Source organism: Pimephales promelas, chromosome 16, assembly GCF_988280905.1.
Source record: "Pimephales promelas chromosome 16, fPimPro1.hap1.1, whole genome shotgun sequence".
Lineage (NCBI taxonomy): Eukaryota > Metazoa > Chordata > Actinopteri > Cypriniformes > Leuciscidae > Pimephales > Pimephales promelas.
In genome coordinates, this window is record NC_142784.1 from 7,286,674 (window position 1) to 7,306,687 (window position 20,014).

At 47.0% G+C, this 20,014-nt stretch overlaps 1 protein-coding gene across 1 annotated transcript; it reads right to left on the reverse strand.

The window, feature by feature from the left end:
• Positions 1-2,720: 2,720 nt before the first annotated feature.
• Positions 2,721-4,211, reverse strand: LOC120486829 (uncharacterized). Its single transcript, XM_089120933.1, has 5 exons — positions 3,690-4,211; positions 3,538-3,599; positions 3,376-3,452; positions 3,155-3,273; positions 2,721-3,040 (listed from the first exon to the last, which is right to left on the reverse strand). Exons 1-5 carry the CDS (start codon positions 3,885-3,887, stop codon positions 2,951-2,953), a joined length of 546 nt encoding a protein of 181 aa, XP_088977059.1. The 5' UTR covers positions 3,888-4,211; the 3' UTR covers positions 2,721-2,950.
• Between the last annotated feature and the right edge of the window lie 15,803 nt (positions 4,212-20,014).

Consider the following 20,014-nt stretch of genomic DNA (forward strand, 5'->3'; position numbering starts at 1 on the left):
AAAACAAAAACAAAAAAAAACGAATGGGTTGGCCAATGTATGAGTTTATGGGCCGTTAAGACAAATAAAAAAATTAAAAAAAGTATAGAGATATATCGGCCGAAAAAGCACGTCGGCCCACCGGGAATCTCCCGGTAACGTTGGTCCCGATGGCCAAGGAGATATAGATTGCAGATCTGGCAAACAGGAGTGGGCCACCAAAGCGCTGTCAGTTATTGCTGCATGTGGGCCAGATTCGCATCCCTCAAGTGCCAGATGTCGGCCGGGTCTGGGCCAAAACAACGTTGCTTTGTGGGTCAGTAGCTGTGTGCAAAATCTAACCCTAAACCCTTTTTCACTATTCCCTACATTAGTTCACTAAAACAGTCCACTTGAATGAAAAGTGAGTGAATTCAGACACTGATGAACACCTGATAAATAGAATCACGGAAGGACAGAGAAACAAGAACAGAAAAAAAGAGAACTACAACTGACTTCCAGCCACTGAGTGTGAATGCAGTTTACAAACCTGTTTAACATTATGGGCCCTATTATAACGATCTCAAAAAGCAAGTATCAAGTAACTTTGTGAGCGGGTCTTCGGTGCTGTTGCTATTTTACCGGCGTGAAAAATTACTCTTGCGCCCAACGCACGTTTAAAAGGGGTTATCTTTTCATCCCCTTATCTTTTCATGTGTTTTTAATCCACCACAACGTAGAATAGGGAAGGAGCAAAAAAAAAGGATATATATAAATATATAAAAGGTATGATACATGAAAAACCTCACAAAAACCTAGGCAGGCAAAACAGGCAAGAAATGCTTTCCATGGGACAGCTGTACTCCCACACTGTACTTCCTCTTTTAATGCACATAAAATTACATTGCACATAAAATACAAAAAATAAATAAATTATAAGAGAAGATAGGGACTGAAGATATGTGAGGGAAGGCTATTCTGTTATCTTATTATACCATCTTTTATTTTAGGCAGTGTTGACCATGGCAATTGTTACATAGGAGGAAAGATGGAAATAAAAATAAAAAATCGACTAATACAATATTGGCACTGCAGTATGATGGTAGTGGGGAGTGGAAGTGGTGATGGTAATGACGATGGTAATAAATAATAAATGGTTACTTTGTTTACGCGTACACGCACATACACCTACCCACACACCTATACATTAACACTTTTATTTCACTTCTGAAATTAAGGAATTACAAGATTGTTCACTACTGCACTATGTTGGTTTGTATGTCTGACTGTTAAATAAAATAAATAAATAAAAAGGAATGAGACTGTCACGTAGTGGTTTTGTGTGTTTTCGTTATTAGTTATTGCCCGTCTATTATTTATCCCAGGTGTTTCTCATTTCTCACGCCTCCTTGTTATCTTGTCTAGCTCGTTTGTCCTTGATTATTTAAGCCCTGTGTTTCTGCCCTGTCTTTGTTGGTTGTTGAATTTATGTGTGTTACGTTGGTGCTCTCAAGTTTCTCGAGTCCTGCTTCTAGTTTTGTGTCTTGTTTCAAGTTTGTTTAATAAAGCTACACTGCGTTTGGACCCAGCCTCAGCTCTGTTTCTCCGCACAGCGTCACAGAACAACCAACCTCAATATGGGTCCAGCAGTCGTCAGCAACCGGGCTATGACAGAATACCTGTCGTCAGTCTTGCAAGAGGGCCGGTCTGTCCAAAGGTACGCGAAGGAGTTCCTGTCCATTAGCAGTCTGGGAGCGCTAGATGATGTCCAGCTCATGGGCCTGTTTCTGAATGGGCTGGATTATGAGATCGCTCGATGGATGCCGCGGGACCTTGCCAACTGGACTCTTGATGGGTATGTCACTCGGGCTTGTTCCTTGCAGGACCTCTTCACTACTGCGCGCTTATTCTACTCGACACCTGCCGAGTGTACTTTACCCGCGAAGCCCTCGTCGTCTTCACCGCTGGTTCACGTCAGTCACGACGAGCCCGCGCTTCACGTGCGCATTGACGAGCCCGCGACTCACGTCAGCCCAGCCGAGCCCGCGCTTCACGTCAGCCCAGCCGAACTCGCGATTCACGTGAGCCCCGCGAGGGAATCTCCTGTTCAAGTGGATGAATCTCCAGTTCAAGTGGATGAATCTCCAGTTCAAGTGGATGAATCTCCAGTTCAAGTGGATGAGTCTCCGGTTCAAGTGAGTGAATCTTCAGTTCAAGTGAGTGATCCTGTTCAAGTGGATGAATCTCCTGTTCAAGTGGATGAATCTCCAGTTCAAGTGAGGGCTGAGTCTTCAGTTCAAGTGAGTGCCGAATCTTCAGTTCAAGTGAGCGAGCACTGCGTGAAAAGAGCTGTAATCGGGCATGTAAAACTCCTGAGTACTCCTGTGTACTCCACAAATAAACGTGTGTATACGGGAGTTTGCTGTCCCGTCACACAATCCCGAAAACTCCTGGATATGTACCAAGTTTGGGGCACAGCAGGGAGCCACTAGGGCCATCAGTTGCCATGGTGAATAATCCCCAGGTCGGGGTCAATGCAAGGGAACATTAGCATTTCACACCTTTGGGACACAAGGCAGTGGCCTCCTTCAATTGGTCAGAGATCTTACATAGGATTGGGTGCTCAATGCTTTGTCCCTCTTCTAAACCCCCACACTATTTGTCCAGTTTATGGCCTCATTTGGATTTATTATTACTCATTATTAATATTCATTGTCATTGGTGTTCATGGTTATAATGTCAAGACAATCAGATAGACAAAGTTGAGTTTGTTATTTTTATTATTTGTAAATGACACTGGGCACATGACATATATATTTATATACACACAGTCAAAACTCTATAAATAAAAAAAAACATTAGCACAGAATACATTTTACTATTAGTCATACAATAAATAACCCCATATAATATATAAGGCCTGTGTATAATATATGTAAAACAATATAATAACCCGAACAACCCACACCGACTTTCCATCCAATATGGCATCCTACTCTTCAGACATGTGGTCAACTGTTGCAGTCTTCCAGATAGCTGCCTCTTCCTCTGTCTGGGGAACCCCAGTCCTGCAGCTCAGTAGCTGCAAAATGGGAGGGAAAAAAGTAATTAAACCACTGAAAATATCAAATGTGTTGGGATGGGAGCCTCTCCCAGGCTGAGGCTTTTACTCAGATTTATATGTATTTATACTTACTCTTCTTTTTCTTTGTCTCATGAGCATAATGATCCTGCTGTCTTCCATCTTGTCTTTGTTATCATCTTGGGCCATCCTGTAACCCCTTCTAACAGTTTCAAAATATGTCTTGCAGGATGCTAGAGAGATGGAGATAGAGAGGGGGAGAATATGTTTATTTGTAACTAACTAATCTATACAGTTAAAAAGTTGTAGCCTTGGTACATTCTCTTGTGACTTACCTTTAACAACAGCAGGATCTACGTCCGGTACAGCCATTAGAAAGATTATGACCTCGAGGTTGTGGGGGGAGGATAGACTGTGAAGCAGTAATTAAAGAAGCTTGATTAAAAATATAATTTAGAAGAAAAGACTGTTATGAAAGCATAGTTTTAAAGATATACCTTGTCTGTGGGTCATATTTGTGTATGTTGTTTTCCCCATTGTGCAATCTCCATACAGCTTCCTGTAAAAATCCGACATAGTATGAGGGCTCAATTCGAATAGATTTATAAATAAAGCACACAAAGTTAAGCAGACACTGTGATGGTCTTACCGCAACAGAATTATTCCCAGCTCTCTTTAATTTCTTTGAAGCAGGCTCCACTTTTGCCTCTTTGAGCTCATTGATGTCAGCCTCCATTTTATCCAACCTCATGTCCATCATCTCCAGCTTTTCAAATATCCTCTTCAAACTTTCATTTGCCATGTACACCAGGCTGTTTTCGTTCGGACTCAGAGATTTAATAGCCATATTGTCCCTATGTAAAGGAGTAACATCTCCACTCTGCTCTCCGTAACACTTGTTGAAGATTGACACAATGTAAACCCTATCACCTTTCCTGAATACTAATGAGGGGGGCAGGGGAATAGGGGCAAACTTGAGCCAGTCCCAAAACAAATTAGCATTTAAAAAGCCAAGCCATCAACTAACAGCATGTGGTCAGACAAGTTCCTGTTTTCGGGCCTTTACAGGCATTTACAGGTACGCATAACAAAGTTCCAAAGATCCCTGCCAAACAGCACATTTAGCGGGCGTTTTCATTGTCCGAATTCTCCCGTATACACACCTTTTGACGCAGTGGAGTCTCCTGTTCAAGTGAGTGAATCTTCAGTTCAAGTGAGTGATCCTGTTCAAGTGGATGAATCTCCGGTTCAAGTGGATGAATCTCCAGTTCCAGTGAGGGCTGAGTCTTCAGTTCAAGTGAGTGCCGAATCTTCAGTTCAAGTGAGCGAGTCTCCTGTTCAAGTGAGTGAATCTTCAGTTCAAGTGAGCGCTGAATCTCCTCTTCAAGTGAGCGCTGAATCTCCTCTTCAAGTGAGCGCTGAATCTCCTCTTCAAGTGAGCGCTGAATCTCCTCTTCAAGTGAGCGCTGAATCTCCTCTTCAAGTGAGTGCTGAATCTCCTCTTCAAGTGAGCGCTGAATCTCCTCTTCAAGTGAGCGCTGAATCTCCTCTTCAAGTGAGCGAGTTGTCCAGCCCAGCAAGTGTCTCTAGCCCTGTGACGCGCCGCCGCAGGAGGAGTAGAAGGAGGACTCGTTTGGTTCGCCAGGCCCCGGTGAGCGTGCCCAGACTCCTCGCTCTGCCGGCCCCGCCTCTGCGCCTCGCCCTGCCGGCCCCGCCTCTGCGCCTCGCTCTGCCGGCCCCGCCTCTGCGCCTCGCCCTGCCGGCCCCGCCTCTGCGCCTCGCTCTGCCTGCACCCTTCAAACTCCAGGAGGCCTTTCCTGTACCCGTTCACCACCCAGAGGCTCCTCCCGTGAATTTCCCCAAGTATTTTTTGGGGGGGGGCAGTAGGTACTCTGTGGGGGCCATGGAGGCGAGGCTGTCATGGACCTTGCCTGTGTCTGCTCCGCCCTCATCTCTGTCTGAGTCTGCTCCGCCAAAGTCTGCTCCGCCCTGGCCTCTGCCTCGTCCTGCTCCGCCCTGGCCTCTGCCTCGTCCTGCTCCGCCCTGGCCGCCTTCACGTCCTGCTCCGCCCTGGCCGCCTTCTCGTCCTGCTCCGCCCTGGCCTCTGCCTCGTCCTGCTCCGCCCTGGCCTCTGCCTCGTCCTGCTCCGCCCTGGCCTCCGCCTCGTCCTGCTCCGCCTTGGTCTCCGGCCCAGTCTGGTATGCCCATGCTCTGCGGCCCAGGCCCGCCTTGGCTACCTCCTGGTCCTGTTCCCCTGCACGGGCCTGGCCCTCCGTCCCTCCCCCAAGACTGTCTCCGCTTCACCGCCCTCCTGAACTGTTTGTTGTTTGTATGGGCGTCGGGAGCCGCCCATAGGGGGGAGGCTATGTCACGTAGTGGTTTTGTGTGTTTTCGTTATTAGTTATTGCCCGTCTATTATTTATCCCAGGTGTTTCTCATTTCTCACGCCTCCTTGTTATCTTGTCTAGCTCGTTTGTCCTTGATTATTTAAGCCCTGTGTTTCTGCCCTGTCTTTGTTGGTTGTTGAATTTATGTGTGTTACGTTGGTGCTCTCAAGTTTCTCGAGTCCTGCTTCTAGTTTTGTGTCTTGTTTCAAGTTTGTTTAATAAAGCTACACTGCGTTTGGACCCAGCCTCAGCTCTGTTTCTCCGCACAGCGTCACAGAGACATGCGTCAGTGTATAAAGTCATTTGCGCCGGGTGCAAGATAGGGCCCAGTTTCTTTCATACATGTACAAAAGTTCTTGTTGAGAATTAACAGATGTTTAGTTATTGATGTTTTATTGAAAATAATAAAGTTTGTAGTCTCATTTGTTTCTCTCAGGCTGCTGTAACTGTGAGTTTATTAAAACACATTTGTTTCAGTTAAGAAAAAGCCAAGAGGAACTTGATCAGGTGTTTTTGGATGTTGTGTTGGTGCCACCTATCTGGAAATAACTGACTCTCATACTATTTGCTTTGAATTTACACAAAAATAGGAAAAAGAGGCTACAGTTTGCAAGAGCAAAATTGGACAGTTGAAGACTGGAAAAATGTTGCCTGGTCTGATGAGTCTCGATTTCTGTTGAGACATTCAGATGGTAGAGTCAGAATTTGGCGTAAACAGAATGAGAACATGGATCCATCATGCCTTGTTACCACTGTGCAGGCAGGTGGTGGTGGTGTAATGGTGTGGGGGATGTTTTCTTGGCAGACTTTAGTGCCAATGGGCTCTATGCACGGCGTTATTTCCGGTGAAGGATTAAGGATGCTCGATAACTTCCGCCGATCATAGAGTCCAATGCAATACCGAGAATTTATATTGAATTTTATACTCCATGGTTATACTAATGAAACGTTAGTCACAAAAACAGATAAAACAGACACCCCTCGTTGTGTTTATGCTTCTTTTTAAAATTATATTAAATAAACATAACTATATATAAAATTACATCTAAACGTATGTACGTTTCGTTTCAAAGACGGGAGGACAGTAAATATTGAAGACTCTGCCATAATCCCGTTTTCTCCGGTTTTCCTCCACTTTAATCTCCACAACCGGAAATGGACGAGCATCCTTACGTCAAATGCGGAACTTATGCGTGCATATAGCCCATTGGTGACACCTAACTAGTTGGCATTAAAGTTAGTTAGGTGTCTACGGACAAGATGGCCGCCTCCGAGCCAGAGTCTGTTCCTGTTCCCGAGCTAGTGTGTGTGTTCTCTGTTCCTGTGCTTGTGTCTGTCCTTGTGGCGTTACTTTTCTAGGGCAGGTATCTGCTGTTCCTGAGCCGGTGTCGTCCAAAGTGTCTTCTCCGCCCTGGCCGCCCGAGGGATCTTCATCACCTTGGCCACCTGCACAGCCTGCTCCGCCCGCTCCGCTCAGGCCCTGCATCCTGCCGCAGTCTCCAGGCCCTCTTCCGCTCCACGGGCCTAGCCCTCCATCCCACCCCTGGGTCCACCTCCCTCCTAGACTCCTTAAGTGGGGGGCTATTTCACGATTCCTGTCTTGTGTTTTCCTTGTCTTGTGTGGACTTTAGTTATTTCCTGTTCTGTGCCATGTTTTGTAGTCCTTTGTAGTTTTTCTTGTTGATGAATCTCTCCAGGTGTTTCTAATTAGCCCAGCCCCCTTCGTTCGTTCATTTGTTTTTCCTTTCATATATGAAAACGAAAAAACAAGAAAACACTTCTTTTTTTTGAAAAACGAAAAAACTAAATTATGACTTGATTTTTGGTTTTCTTGTTTTTGCACAGAAATCGTCTCAGGTTACGACTGTAACCTATGTTCCCTGAGAACAGGGAACGAGACAATACGTCGAATGACGCAATGGGGAACGCCTCAGGCGTGACAGGTGTCTGAAATCAAATATCAACTCACAGTAATCAGGTTGACCGGCGACAGCCCGTGCATCATCAGCTTGAATGATGAGCGCGTCAATCTGGATGTATAAGAAGGGCGCCTTGAAACCATGACAACATCCTATCGTCTGAAGGGACTGTTGCAGGCAGGCCCGAGGCATGGCAACGAGACGTATTGTCTCGTTCCCTGTTCTCAGGGAACATAGGTTACAGTCGTAACCTGAGACGTTCCCTTTCGAAGGGAACTCAACAATACGTCGAATGACGCAATGGGGAACGAAATACCCACTCCGCCATGCTGAGGGGAGTGCATGCCGAAAAGGCAGTGACAACTGTCAGAACCAGTAATTCCAAGGAACACTGAAACCACTCACCCTATGTTACATCGGGCTGTCAGTGACAGCACTCCCTACCGGTCATAGCCCAAGCTAATGAACCAAGAAAAACCAGAACGTAATAACGTGGGTAAATCAGGGCCAGCTCAAAGGCTTTAGGACCACAACTTCAAAATAGAAGGGGTCCCTTCTAGGGAGTGTGGCTAGGGGGCCAAAGGGACCCCCAGCCAGTCACTATTCAGGAGAACACTCCTCCTGAAATGCCCCCAGGCTGGCCTGGTGAGCTGTACTAAGACACACAGTCTGGCCATAGCCTGTCCGTCCAAGACAGAGCCTCTGGAAATTGCCTAGAAAAGGCATCCAAAAACTGAAGGCCCGCAAAGCTGGCAGAAACCATCGAGTTTCAGATCACAGAGACGGGATCCTCCGGAGAGTGTGACTCAACCTCAAAACAACGGGAATCGTACACTCAATCCACGAGTTTCCACCCAGTGCTCGCTTTTGAGCACTGAGGAAGTAAGAGAGGGATCAAAATCAGGAAGGTCGAAGAGACTTAAGACCTGATGACCCCATGTGTGGGGAGCTCCGATACATGAGGGCTCATGTCAGGAAGGCCGTACATTGTGCGGCCTGAAACCCAACGACCACAGCATGTGGAAGCTCATCCTTCAGGAAAGCCAGAGGCTAGAACCTGACAGACCCACAATGTTGGGCTACCTTCGAAAAAGGTCTAATGAGACCTAAAACCACCAGTTGTGGGAGATAGCTCGAACAAGGGAAGTGCCTGTCGTAATGTATTGCGACAAAGACACATCTAGAGTGGGACCCAAAGTGAAGAACCGGAGTCTGAACCACATAAGAAGGGACCGAAGCATACCGCGCGTGACCCCCACCATAAGAAATGGATTTTAAAAAGTGCACAAGACATCTTGTCGGGTGACTTATCACAATAATAGGTGAAGTATGGGTTTGTGTACTTCACTCTGAATTCAGGAAGGCCTGTTGAGGCCTGTAACCTGTCGACCACAGTGTGTGGGAGCTCATGGCCAGGAAGGCCTGGTAAGGCCTGTAACCTGACGACCACAGTATGTGGGAGCTCGCAACCTGGCAACCACAGTATGTGGGAGCTCATAACCAGGAAGGCCTAGTGAGGCCTGTAACCTGACGACCACAGTGTGGGAGCTCGTGACCAGGAAGGCCTGGTAAGGCCTGTAACCTGGCGACCACATCAGGTGGGAGCTCGTACTCCGGAAGGTCAGTCAGACCCAGCCTGGTGTACCTGAAAAACCACACCAAGTGGGAGCTACTTCCAGAAGTTAGCTCTTAAGAACTCTTAAAGTGGGACCCGAGGAAAGACCGGGGTCTGAGCGACATAAGAAGGGACCGAAGCATACCGCGCGTGACCCTCACCATAAGAAATGGATTTTAAAAAGTGCACAAGACAACTCGTCGGGTGACTTACCACAATAATAGGTGAAGTATGGGTTTGTGTACTTCACTCTGAATTCAGGAAGGCCTGGTGAGGCCTGTAACCCAGCAACCACAATATGTGGGAGCTCATAACCAGGAAGGCCTGTTAAGGCCTGTAACCTGCCGACCACAGTGTGTGGGAGCTCATGACCAGGAAGGCCTGTTAAGGCCTGTAACCTGGCGACCACATTGGGTGGGAGCTCGTACTCAGGAAGGTCAGTGAGACCCAGCCTGGTGACCACAACCTGTGGGAGCTTACTCCACCAAGTGGAAGCTACTTCTTCCAGAAGTTAGCCAGAGAAGGGTGTCCCTGTAGCCTACTTAAGTGACAGGACACCTCTTAAAGTGGGACCCAAGGGAACACCGGGGTCTGAGCCACATAAGAAGGGATCGAAGCATACCGCGCGTGACCCTTACCATACGATATGGATTTTTAGAAAGTACACAAGACATCCCGTCATGTGATTTACCACAATAATGAAATGGATTTTAAAAAGTGCACAAGACATCTCGTCGGGTGACTTACCACAATAATAGGTGAAGTATGGGTTTGTGTACTTCACTCTGAACTCAGGAAGGCCTGTTGAGGCCTGTAACCTGGCGACCACAGTGTGTGGGAGCTCATGGCCAGGAAGGCCTGGTAAGGCCTGTAACCTGGCGACCACAGTATGCGGGAGCTCGTAACCTGGCGACCACAGTATGTGGGAGCTCATAACCAGGAAGGCCTAGTGAGGCCTGTAACCTGGCGACCACAGTGTGTGGGAGCTCGTGACCAGGAAGGCCTGGTAAGGCCTGTAACCTGGCGACCACATCCGGTGGCAGCTCGTACTCAGGAAGGTCAGGGAGACCCAGCCTGGTGTACCTGAAAAACCACACCAAGTGGGAGCTACTTCCAGAAGTTAGCTCTTAAGAACTCTTAAAGTGGGACCCGAGGAAAGACCGGGGTCTGAGCCACATAAGAAGGGACCGAAGCATACCGCGCGTGACCCTCACCATAAGGAATGGATTTTAAAAAGTGCACAAGACATCTCGTCGGGTGACTTACCACAATAATAGGTGAAGTATGGGTTTGTGTACTTCACTCTGAATTCAGGAAGGCCTGGTGAGGCCTGTAACCCAGCAACCACAATATGTGGGAGCTCATAACCAGGAAGGCCTGTTGAGGCCTGTAACCTGCCGACCACAGTGTGTGGGAGCTCATGACCAGGAAGGCCTGTTAAGGCCTGTAACCTGGCGACCACATTGGGTGGGAGCTCGTACTCAGGAAGGTCAGTGAGACCCAGCCTGGTGACCACAACCTGTGGGAGCTTACTCCACCAAGTGGAAGCTACTTCTTCCAGAAGTTAGCCAGAGAAGGGTGTCCCTGTAGCCTACTTAAGTGACAGGACACCTCTTAAAGTGGGACCCAAGGGAACACCGGGGTCTGAGCCACATAAGAAGGGATCGAAGCATACCGCGCGTGACCCTTACCATACGATATGGATTTTTAGAAAGTACACAAGACATCCCGTCATGTGATTTACCACAATAATGAAATGGATTTTAAAAAGTGCACAAGACATCTCGTCGGGTGACTTACCACAATAATAGGTGAAGTATGGGTTTGTGTACTTCACTCTGAACTCAGGAAGGCCTGTTGAGGCCTGTAACCTGGCGACCACAGTGTGTGGGAGCTCATGGCCAGGAAGGCCTGGTAAGGCCTGTAACCTGGCGACCACAGTATGCGGGAGCTCGTAACCTGGCGACCACAGTATGTGGGAGCTCATAACCAGGAAGGCCTAGTGAGGCCTGTAACCTGGCGACCACAGTGTGTGGGAGCTCGTGACCAGGAAGGCCTGGTAAGGCCTGTAACCTGGCGACCACATCCGGTGGCAGCTCGTACTCAGGAAGGTCAGGGAGACCCAGCCTGGTGTACCTGAAAAACCACACCAAGTGGGAGCTACTTCCAGAAGTTAGCTCTTAAGAACTCTTAAAGTGGGACCCGAGGAAAGACCGGGGTCTGAGCCACATAAGAAGGGACCGAAGCATACCGCGCGTGACCCTCACCATAAGGAATGGATTTTAAAAAGTGCACAAGACATCTCGTCGGGTGACTTACCACAATAATAGGTGAAGTATGGGTTTGTGTACTTCACTCTGAATTCAGGAAGGCCTGGTGAGGCCTGTAACCCAGCAACCACAATATGTGGGAGCTCATAACCAGGAAGGCCTGTTGAGGCCTGTAACCTGCCGACCACAGTGTGTGGGAGCTCATGACCAGGAAGGCCTGTTAAGGCCTGTAACCTGGCGACCACATTGGGTGGGAGCTCATACTCAGGAAGGTCAGTGAGACCCAGCCTGGTGACCACAACCTGTGGGAGCTTACTCCACCAAGTGGAGGCTACTTCTTCCAAAAGTTAGCCAGAGAAGGTCGTCCCTGTAGCCTACTTAAGTGACAGGACGCCTCTTAAAGTGGGACCCAAGGGAAGACCGGGGTCTGACCCACATAAGAAGGGACCGAAGCATGCCGCGCGTGACCCTTACCATACGAAATGGATTTTATAAAGTACACAAGATATCCCGTCATGTGATTTACCACAATAATAGGTGAAGTATGGGTTCGTGTACTTCACTCTGAATTCAGGAAGGCCGAACTTGAGGCCTGTAACCTGGCAGCCATAACAAGTGGGAACCCATAATCAGGAAGGCCTGACAAGGCCTAACACCCGATAGTCCCAATGCATGGGGAGCTCACATTCAGGAAGGCCGCTGAGGCCTGCAGCCTGACATGTGAAGACTCACCACTACAACTTAGCGACGACGAAAAGTGGGGGTTTCACATTCAGGAAGGCCTGGTGAAGCCTGCAACCTGACATGTGAAAACTCATAACCAGGAAGGCCAATGAAGCCTGAAGCCTGGTGACCACAGAGTGGGAGCAAAGTGCTCAGGAAAGGTGGTGAGGCTGTAGTCTGGCTACCGCAGCATGTGGGAGCCCACATTCAGGAAGGCTGGTGAGGCCTGTAAACTGACTACCACAGTATGTGGGAACTCATAACCAGGAACTCATAACCAGGAAGGCCCCTTTGAGGCCTGTAACCTAGCGACCACAATGTGTGGGAGCTCATAACCAGGAAGGCCCTGTGAGGCCTGTAACCTGGCGACCACAGAAAGTGGGAGCTCATAACCAGGAAGGCCTGGTGAGGCCTGTAACCTAGCGACCACAATGTGTGGGAGCTCATAACCAGGAAGGCCTGGTGAGGCCTGTAACCTGGCGACCACAGAAAGTGGGAGCTCATAACCAGGAAGGCCTGGTGAGGCCTGCAACCTGGCGACCACAATGTGTGGGAGCTCATAACCAGGAAGGCCTGGTGAAGCCTTTAACCTGGCGACCCCAGTATGTGAGAGCTCGTATCCTGGTGACCACAGTATGTGGGAGCTCATAACCAGGTGAAGCCTGTAACCCAGCGACCACAGCATGTGGGAGCTCATAACCAGGAAGGCCTGGTGAGGCCTTCAACCTGGCGACCACAGTATGTGGGAGCTCATAACCAGGAAGGCCTGGTGAGGCCTGTAACCTGGCGACCACAATGTATGGGAGCTCATAACCAGGAAGGCCTGGTGAGGCCTTTAACCTGGCGACCACAGTATGTGGGAGCTCATAACCAGGAAGGCCTGGTGAAGCCTGTAACCCAGCGACCACAGCATGTGGGAGCTCATAACCAGGAAGGCCTGGTGAGGCCTGTAACCTGGCGACCACAATCAGTGGAAGCTCATAACCAGGAAGGCCTGGTGAGGCCTGTAACCCGGCAACCACAGTATGTGGGAGCTCCCACAGATGTCTCTCCGTGGCCACCGACGGCTTTTTTTCTAGAAAGGAATGGAAGGCTCATCCGGGCTGGTGGCTTATGGGTGGGGAGGAACCAGCCATCCAAAATACCATGAGCGGGTTCCTCCCAGACGCGCCTCCACTGCAACTGCAATCTGTCTGTGGCGCGCCCCATAATGTCAACCAGCTCAGCGTGCACTGGGCAGGAGGGCTGAAATGGTTCGCTCTCAACCAAACTGACATCCTTTTCTATATATATATATATATATATATATATATATATATATTACATATTACAGCCAACTCCTGCCCTGCCCGAAGAGAACAGTTACAGATTCACCAAAGAGAGAGAGCGCTCATTTTCTCTCTTCTTAGATGTTCAGCGTTAATCTGTAACTCACCCTCGTCAGCTGGTAGATCATCCGCGAGGTTAACGCCCCTCTCCCGATAATCTGCCAGCTCCATCTGAAAGCTCCACGAGCTCAACCGCCACTGAGCCTCAGCCCGAGCGGGAACCGGAACCGCGGGGTTCAGATGCCGCGCCCACTTCCCTCGAGAAGTGGGTCAGACGAGAGCAGAGAGTTCTGAAAGGAAAACTCTCAGTTCGCGGAAAAAACTCCCTCGAGAGCTTCCCGCGAATGCTCTTCTCTCAGGCAGAACACGCACAGATCGTGTGAATCCTCCGGTGTCAAATATCTAGACACAAGTCGGCACACTCGCGCAAAGTGTTTCTCCACGTCTCTGCGCGCTTAATCGTTGATACTATCACACAGACAAACAGTCCCTGAAGACGAAAAGATGTTGTCATGGTTTCAAGGCGCCCTTCTTATACATCCAGATTGACGCGCTCATCATTCAAGCTGATGATGCACGGGCTGTCGCCGGTCAACCTGATTACTGTGAGTTGATATTTGATTTCAGACACCTGTCACGCCTGAGGCGTTCCCCATTGCGTCATTCGACGTATTGTTGAGTTCCCTTCGAAAGGGAACAGAGAAACCACTTGATATTCTGATTTTCCCCTGTGGGTGGGCCTAAATCTGATTGGCAGGATATGCATTCATTGTTTTTCAAATTAAGAATTTTCCAAACACTGTGTTTGTTAGCCTATAAAATTAATAGTCTATATGCATGCTATTTGTCACCCAATTATTTGGCTTCACTGACTGAAAAAATCTATTGAAATAGCCTAAATGTAAACATGTTCAAGCATTGAAGTTGTCACGGTGTTTATCAGACAAAAGGCAGAATGGAGTGAAGGCCCTTTATAGTTTATATATTGCATTCCATCGCAATATATAGGTTACTTAATAGGCTACTCCTGGGGGGCCCATTTCAATAAGGAGGTTCAACCAACTCTAAGTTAAAGCTTGAACTCTGAGTTGACTTACCCTGAGATGGGAAACTTTGAGTTTTCGGTTACAGAACAGCTGAAATGAGTTAGTTCAATCAACTCTGAGTTGACTGACTCTGAGTTAAGCGCGTGCACCACAACTATAAAAAGCCATTATCAATGGAGCACAGATATTATGAGTCACCATGGCAACAGCGCAGACAAAAAGAGGTGTTGGGTGTAATTAATTACCAAGTAAAAAGGGATTACTCTGAATTCTTCTGTAATTTAAAATAAAATATGATGCAATTACATTAAATAGGCTACTGCATAAACTATAGACCAATTCAGTACAAAACAATAGTGGATTTAACATACATTTTTAAAAGGTAAATTTTTATGTAACCTTCTCCCTCTACACACTTTGATCAATTCAAGAATAATTCATGCAATTGTATATTGTTAATTTGAAAGAATTAAAAGTGCAGTTTCCTGTTTCTCCTCCTTGTATTGTTCAAGTGGTTGAGGTTGTCTATAGGATTTAGTAATTAGTAATATGTAGACCAATACTTTCTAGAGATAGTAATTATCTCTAGAAACTGGAAGATTAATCTAACTACACCGCTGAAGATGTCATTTGTAGTTAATAATTCATAACTATTTTAGAGTAACTTGCTGTTATAATATCAAGAGGTGAAACTGGAAGAATGTTATTCAACCTAAAGTAGGTTACTATTACTTTGATACATTTTTACTTAAGTAAAAGTAAAAATACCAACCTAAAAATCTACTCAAGTAAAAAGTAGTTAATTTAAAACATGAGTAAAAGTTGCTGAGTAACTTGTTTAACAGCAGGGGTGGGGTGGGGGACTCCCCCATGTGGGGTTGTAACGTATGAGAGTTTCACAGTATGAGAACTTCTCAGAAAATATCACGGTTTATGGTATTAAACAATTATTAAATATATAAACTGCATTATCAAATTACGGTTATTATTATCATCAGTTAAAATGACAGTTAAATAAATTAAACATTTGTTCAATAAAACATATGTAATCAACTAACTTCAATAATTGATTATGAATAAGATTAACATCTTATTTTTTATAAAAAAATAACTCTGAGTATAAGTTACCTCTCTTTCAGAAACGGGCTTGACTTACTCTGCTTTCTTGGGTTTGATATACCCCCCTTTCTGAAACGGAAAACCCAGTGTTTCCCTCATTTCAGGGTTAACATACTAAGAGTTTTCACTTAACCTCCTTTCTGAAACAGGCCCCTGCTCACTAGTTTTGAGGATGCCTTTCAAGACAATCATTGGCAAACACCTAAAGTAGTCAACCAAATATATATTTATTAGGCCAGAACAATAAAGCCTTTTATATTGTAGGCCTTTCTAGACGTCGGTTGCCTGTATTCCCCGGGGGAGCAGCGCGATAACAAAAAAAAAAAATATATATATAGGCTAATAATAAACAAACAAACAAAAATAAATTAGGTGCAATGAAGCTGATCATTTTTACTATTCTATTGAGGAATGAAACGAATGAAGAGCGCTTGTAGTCCAAACAAAGAAGCACACATTTAGAAAAAAATCTTGATAAATTCTTATATGTTCACGTCTCATTGCTTTAGAAAAATTAATTATTAAATTATCGAGCTTATTTTTTGTATCGTGCAATGGGCTCTATGCACGGCGGTATTTCCGGTGAAGCCGGATTTGCCCGATTTGCTTCAAACTTCATCTGTATAATGTAAACATACGGCAGATGTAGACCTGTGAATGGATTCTTAATATCTTTGAAACTGTTGCAGTGGCAACGCATCAAACTTTACCATTCTTTTAGGATGCTTTTGAGACCCTTAGCATGCTTCAAATTGCATGAAACTCATCAGACACATCACATTTATTAGCCAGTAGACATGTGCAAAGTTTCAGAAACGGGCGTGGTGAGGGCTCAGTAGCGCCATCTTTTGACAAAAGTGGAGTTGTTAGTTTTATCTACAGTTACAAAAATCGGTATGTATATTGTACTCCTCAAGCCGGACAACTTTCTAATTGACACTCATTAGCTAGGACCCACAGAAAGTCAGATATGTTTATTTGAATGTGGTCATGCTCGCTCTGAGCCTACATCTCTGTGTCTCTGCCTCTGCCTGTCTGGGTGTGTGTGTGTTTTTAGGGGGAGGGGGCTTAACCATTTCACTGCTGTGTGTCTGGCCTGCAGAAAAAGAAAATACATTTCTTAAGCCTGGTATGTTTTAAATATGTTTTTATTTAAATTTTTTATAAGTAAAGGCATTATATAACCAGTTTAATTGTAGTGCATTGACAATAGTTTTATATAATTAGTTTATTAATTAAATTAACTTGGTCCATAAACTTGATCTGAAAATTTGGTCCATAAATCAAGGAGGGGATTTAGCCCCCTCGCTCCCCTCAGGAACCTGATGACCAGGTCATGCTTCCCATAGACTTACCTTTCACTGCCTCATGAGACGCGGCAATGGCCGCGACATAAATCCAAAGGGTGGAGGGCGACAGCCTACGCTCCAACCCTTCTTGCAGGAAGGAAGCATGACTCCGATCGAACATCTCCGGGGGTCTTCTCAGCGAGAAGAGCACCAGCTGACGAAGAGGTTCCACTTCAACGCGTACAGGTGTCTCGTGGACGACGCTCTAGCGGAAGTGATGGTTGCCGCCACCGCAGGTGGCAACGAACTTAAACCTGCCCCGTCCCATGCCGGAGCCACATGTGTAGTCTCCAGGATCAGTACGAGGGTGCCACGGAGTGCCCCGTCTCTGAGTGAGTAGATCTTGTCTCAGAGGAATAGGCCAAGGAGGTGCTGTCGCGAGGAGCAAGAGTTCGGAGAACCACGTCTTGGTGGGCCAGTAGGGGGCTACCAGCAAGGCCTGCTCCTCGTCCTCCTTGATCTTGCACAACACCCGTGCAAGGAGGCTCACTGGGGAAACGCATACTTGCCCTCACTCTTGCCCTCGAACTGTTGAAGACAAGTCAGCAGTGAGTGCGCGCGCTCGTTCGTGAGCTGCGCGGACATGGCGACCGAGTCTATCTCCATGCCGAGAAAAGAGATCCTCTGCACGGGGCAAAGTTTGCTCTTTTCCCGGTTGACCCGAAGGCCCAGACGGGCTAGGTGCCGGAGCACCAGGTCTCTGTGTTCGCAAACCTGAGCTCGAGAGTGTGCCTGTATCAGCCAGTCGTCGAGATAGTCCAGCCTTTCTTTAACCAACTCAGGGCACTGCCCATCGCAGACGAGAACCTACAGGCTTTGGATGGGTGCCTAGGAGGACCACGGGAGGAGGCGCTCTGTGGACACAGCCATCGCAACAGAGCGGTCCACCGGGGGCATCCCAGTGCACCCACGGGTGGCCCCACCCTCGAGGGGGGGAAAGGCGGGGGAGAGATCGCGCTCTCGAGTGGACAGGGGAGTCCCCCAAGAGCGCGATAACTCCACATGCAGCTCGGGGGAAAAAAGGTAATGGAGTTGGCCGTGGCCTTGCGGCAGCAGCTTTGTCCAAAAACCAGTTATCCATCCGTGAGAGATCGGGGTAGGATGGAGGGTTCCATTCTAACCCGATACTCCCAGCGGCTCGAGACAGCATGGCCGTCAGCTTGGGATCCGACGCGGCTGGTACTCCCGAAGGAGGCAACGCAGCCGCATCCTCATCTCCCGAGGACTCTAGCCCGCCTAGTGATGCTGTGATCGACATCGCATCATCATCTGGAGCGCTGCCCGAAGCAGCCGGTACCACCGAAGAAGCGGCCGACTGAATCGAACTAACACTCGCTGGCTCTCGCACCGAGGCGGGAGATGTGGCCCGAGAAATCGTCGGGGCTTTGTCCCACACCGTCACCGTAAAATCACCAGGTCCCCGGGTCGACGGGCCCCCTATGGAGGAAACCGATCGAGCGGGGGGGACCGGGACTCTCACTCAAGTGAGATCATTGAGTCTCGACCTCAGTGTAGAGATGGTCATGTTCCCACAGAAGGAACATGAATCATCCACGAACGCTGCTGCTGCATGCTGAATGCCCAGGCATACAAAGCAGCGATCGTGACCATCAGATGACGACAGAAATCGACCGCATCCAGAAGAACACGAGCGAACCGTCTTTAAAAAGACGTGCCGCGTGTAGCTCTTTTACAGAGAGGAGGAAATTCACTCTTTCAGCGCTAAGGCGACCAGGGAGAAGTGCAAAGTCTGGCAGACCACTGCTCAGATCGCAGGCGATGCAGAATCTCGCTGGGTACCGCCGTCACACCAACACTGAAGAGGACGCTCGTCTCGAAGAGTCTTGAACAGTGAGAATGGCTTTCAGGAGTGAAGAGGTTCTCTTGGCTCCGAAGCGAAAACATACTGCGGTTGCGTTCACTTCCTCCTTTTATACTCACGGAGTAGGGCGGAGTACGCTATGCAAATTTCTGCAGCCCCAAGGCATTGCATGCCATTGGCTCATTTTTAAATACTCGAAGAGGATTGGCTTTCTATGCGAAACCCCCAATCTCCGTCCCTTCTGACGTAACTCGAAGTGACTACGAAAGGGAAACGAAATTATGACTTGATATTTGGTTTTCCGTTCTTGTACAGAAATCAGAAAAACCACTTGATAATCGAATTTTCCCTTGTGGGTGGGGGGTCAGGGGATCTCTGGATAATCCGTTATTCGTTTGTAATTATGAAACGAAAATACCGTTTTTTTGTTTTTTGTTTCAAATAGAAAAACCAAATAACCGTTTTTGGTGTCAGAATCAAAAAACGAAAAACCAATTAAAAACTGCCCGTTTTTCGTTTTGGGGGGATCATTTTATCGTTATTCCTTTTTGAACAAAGAATGAAGTGAGTCTTTGTACTTCTGTCAATTCGTTTTTCGTTTATAAACCAAAAACGGAAGTCACGTGGTCCATTCCTTTTTTGGAAGCGAATGTAACCGGAAACACTTTCAAAATAAAAGTAACTATAGCGACGTGATGGTAGACTAAAACTGAACTAATATAACTTTTACACACTAAAGTAGCACTGGGTGTAAAAAAACAATTTAGTTAACTAAAATAAAAATTAAAACTAATAAAATAATAGCTCTGGTTGTTAGGGAGAATGAAACATTTAAGAGCATTGGTGAATACAGCTACTGTATGTAGCCTATGCTATGAGCTGGGCTCTGCATTGCAACTCTTTCACTAGCATATATGGCCTAACATGTTTTACAAGCATAGTGGGTGAGTGAAGACTAAAACCTACTGTAAATGTTAAAAGGTTATATTACACTTACATAGTTCCTCATCCAGATTGTGGTTATTATAGCCACAATATGGACGAGTGGACAGATGTAGATTTAGCCAGAGCCAGGATGTCAGTGTGCAAATACAGCCTCCTCCTGAGAGCAACACATTCCCCTTGTAGTGTTTTACATCTGCTTTACTGAAGTTAAAGATAATAAATAATGCTCTCCAATCTTGTTTACATAAAGTGTGGTGTTGGTTGTGTGTGCAAGTGAAAGAGTTGCAATGCAGAGCCATGCTTCACTGTACCGTAGTACATTATGATGTACATTTGTACATTGTACAGTTTTTCTCGATTGTTTACACACATTTCCTGCAAGCGTGCCTCATACTCTCTGAACTCTACACACAAATCTAAAAACACACACAATGGGCAAAACCCCTCAGTT

Coding starts and splice junctions, on each gene's coding strand:
- LOC120486829 (XM_089120933.1), bottom strand. CDS start 3,887: ATGGCTATTAAATCTCTGAGTCCGAACGAAAACAGCCTGGTGTACATG. Junction 3,600..3,689: donor CTGGGAATAATTCTGTTGCG/GTAAGACCATCA, acceptor GGATTTTTACAG/GAAGCTGTATGGAGATTGCA. Junction 3,041..3,154: donor TGAGACAAAGAAAAAGAAGA/GTAAGTATAAAT, acceptor CCCATTTTGCAG/CTACTGAGCTGCAGGACTGG.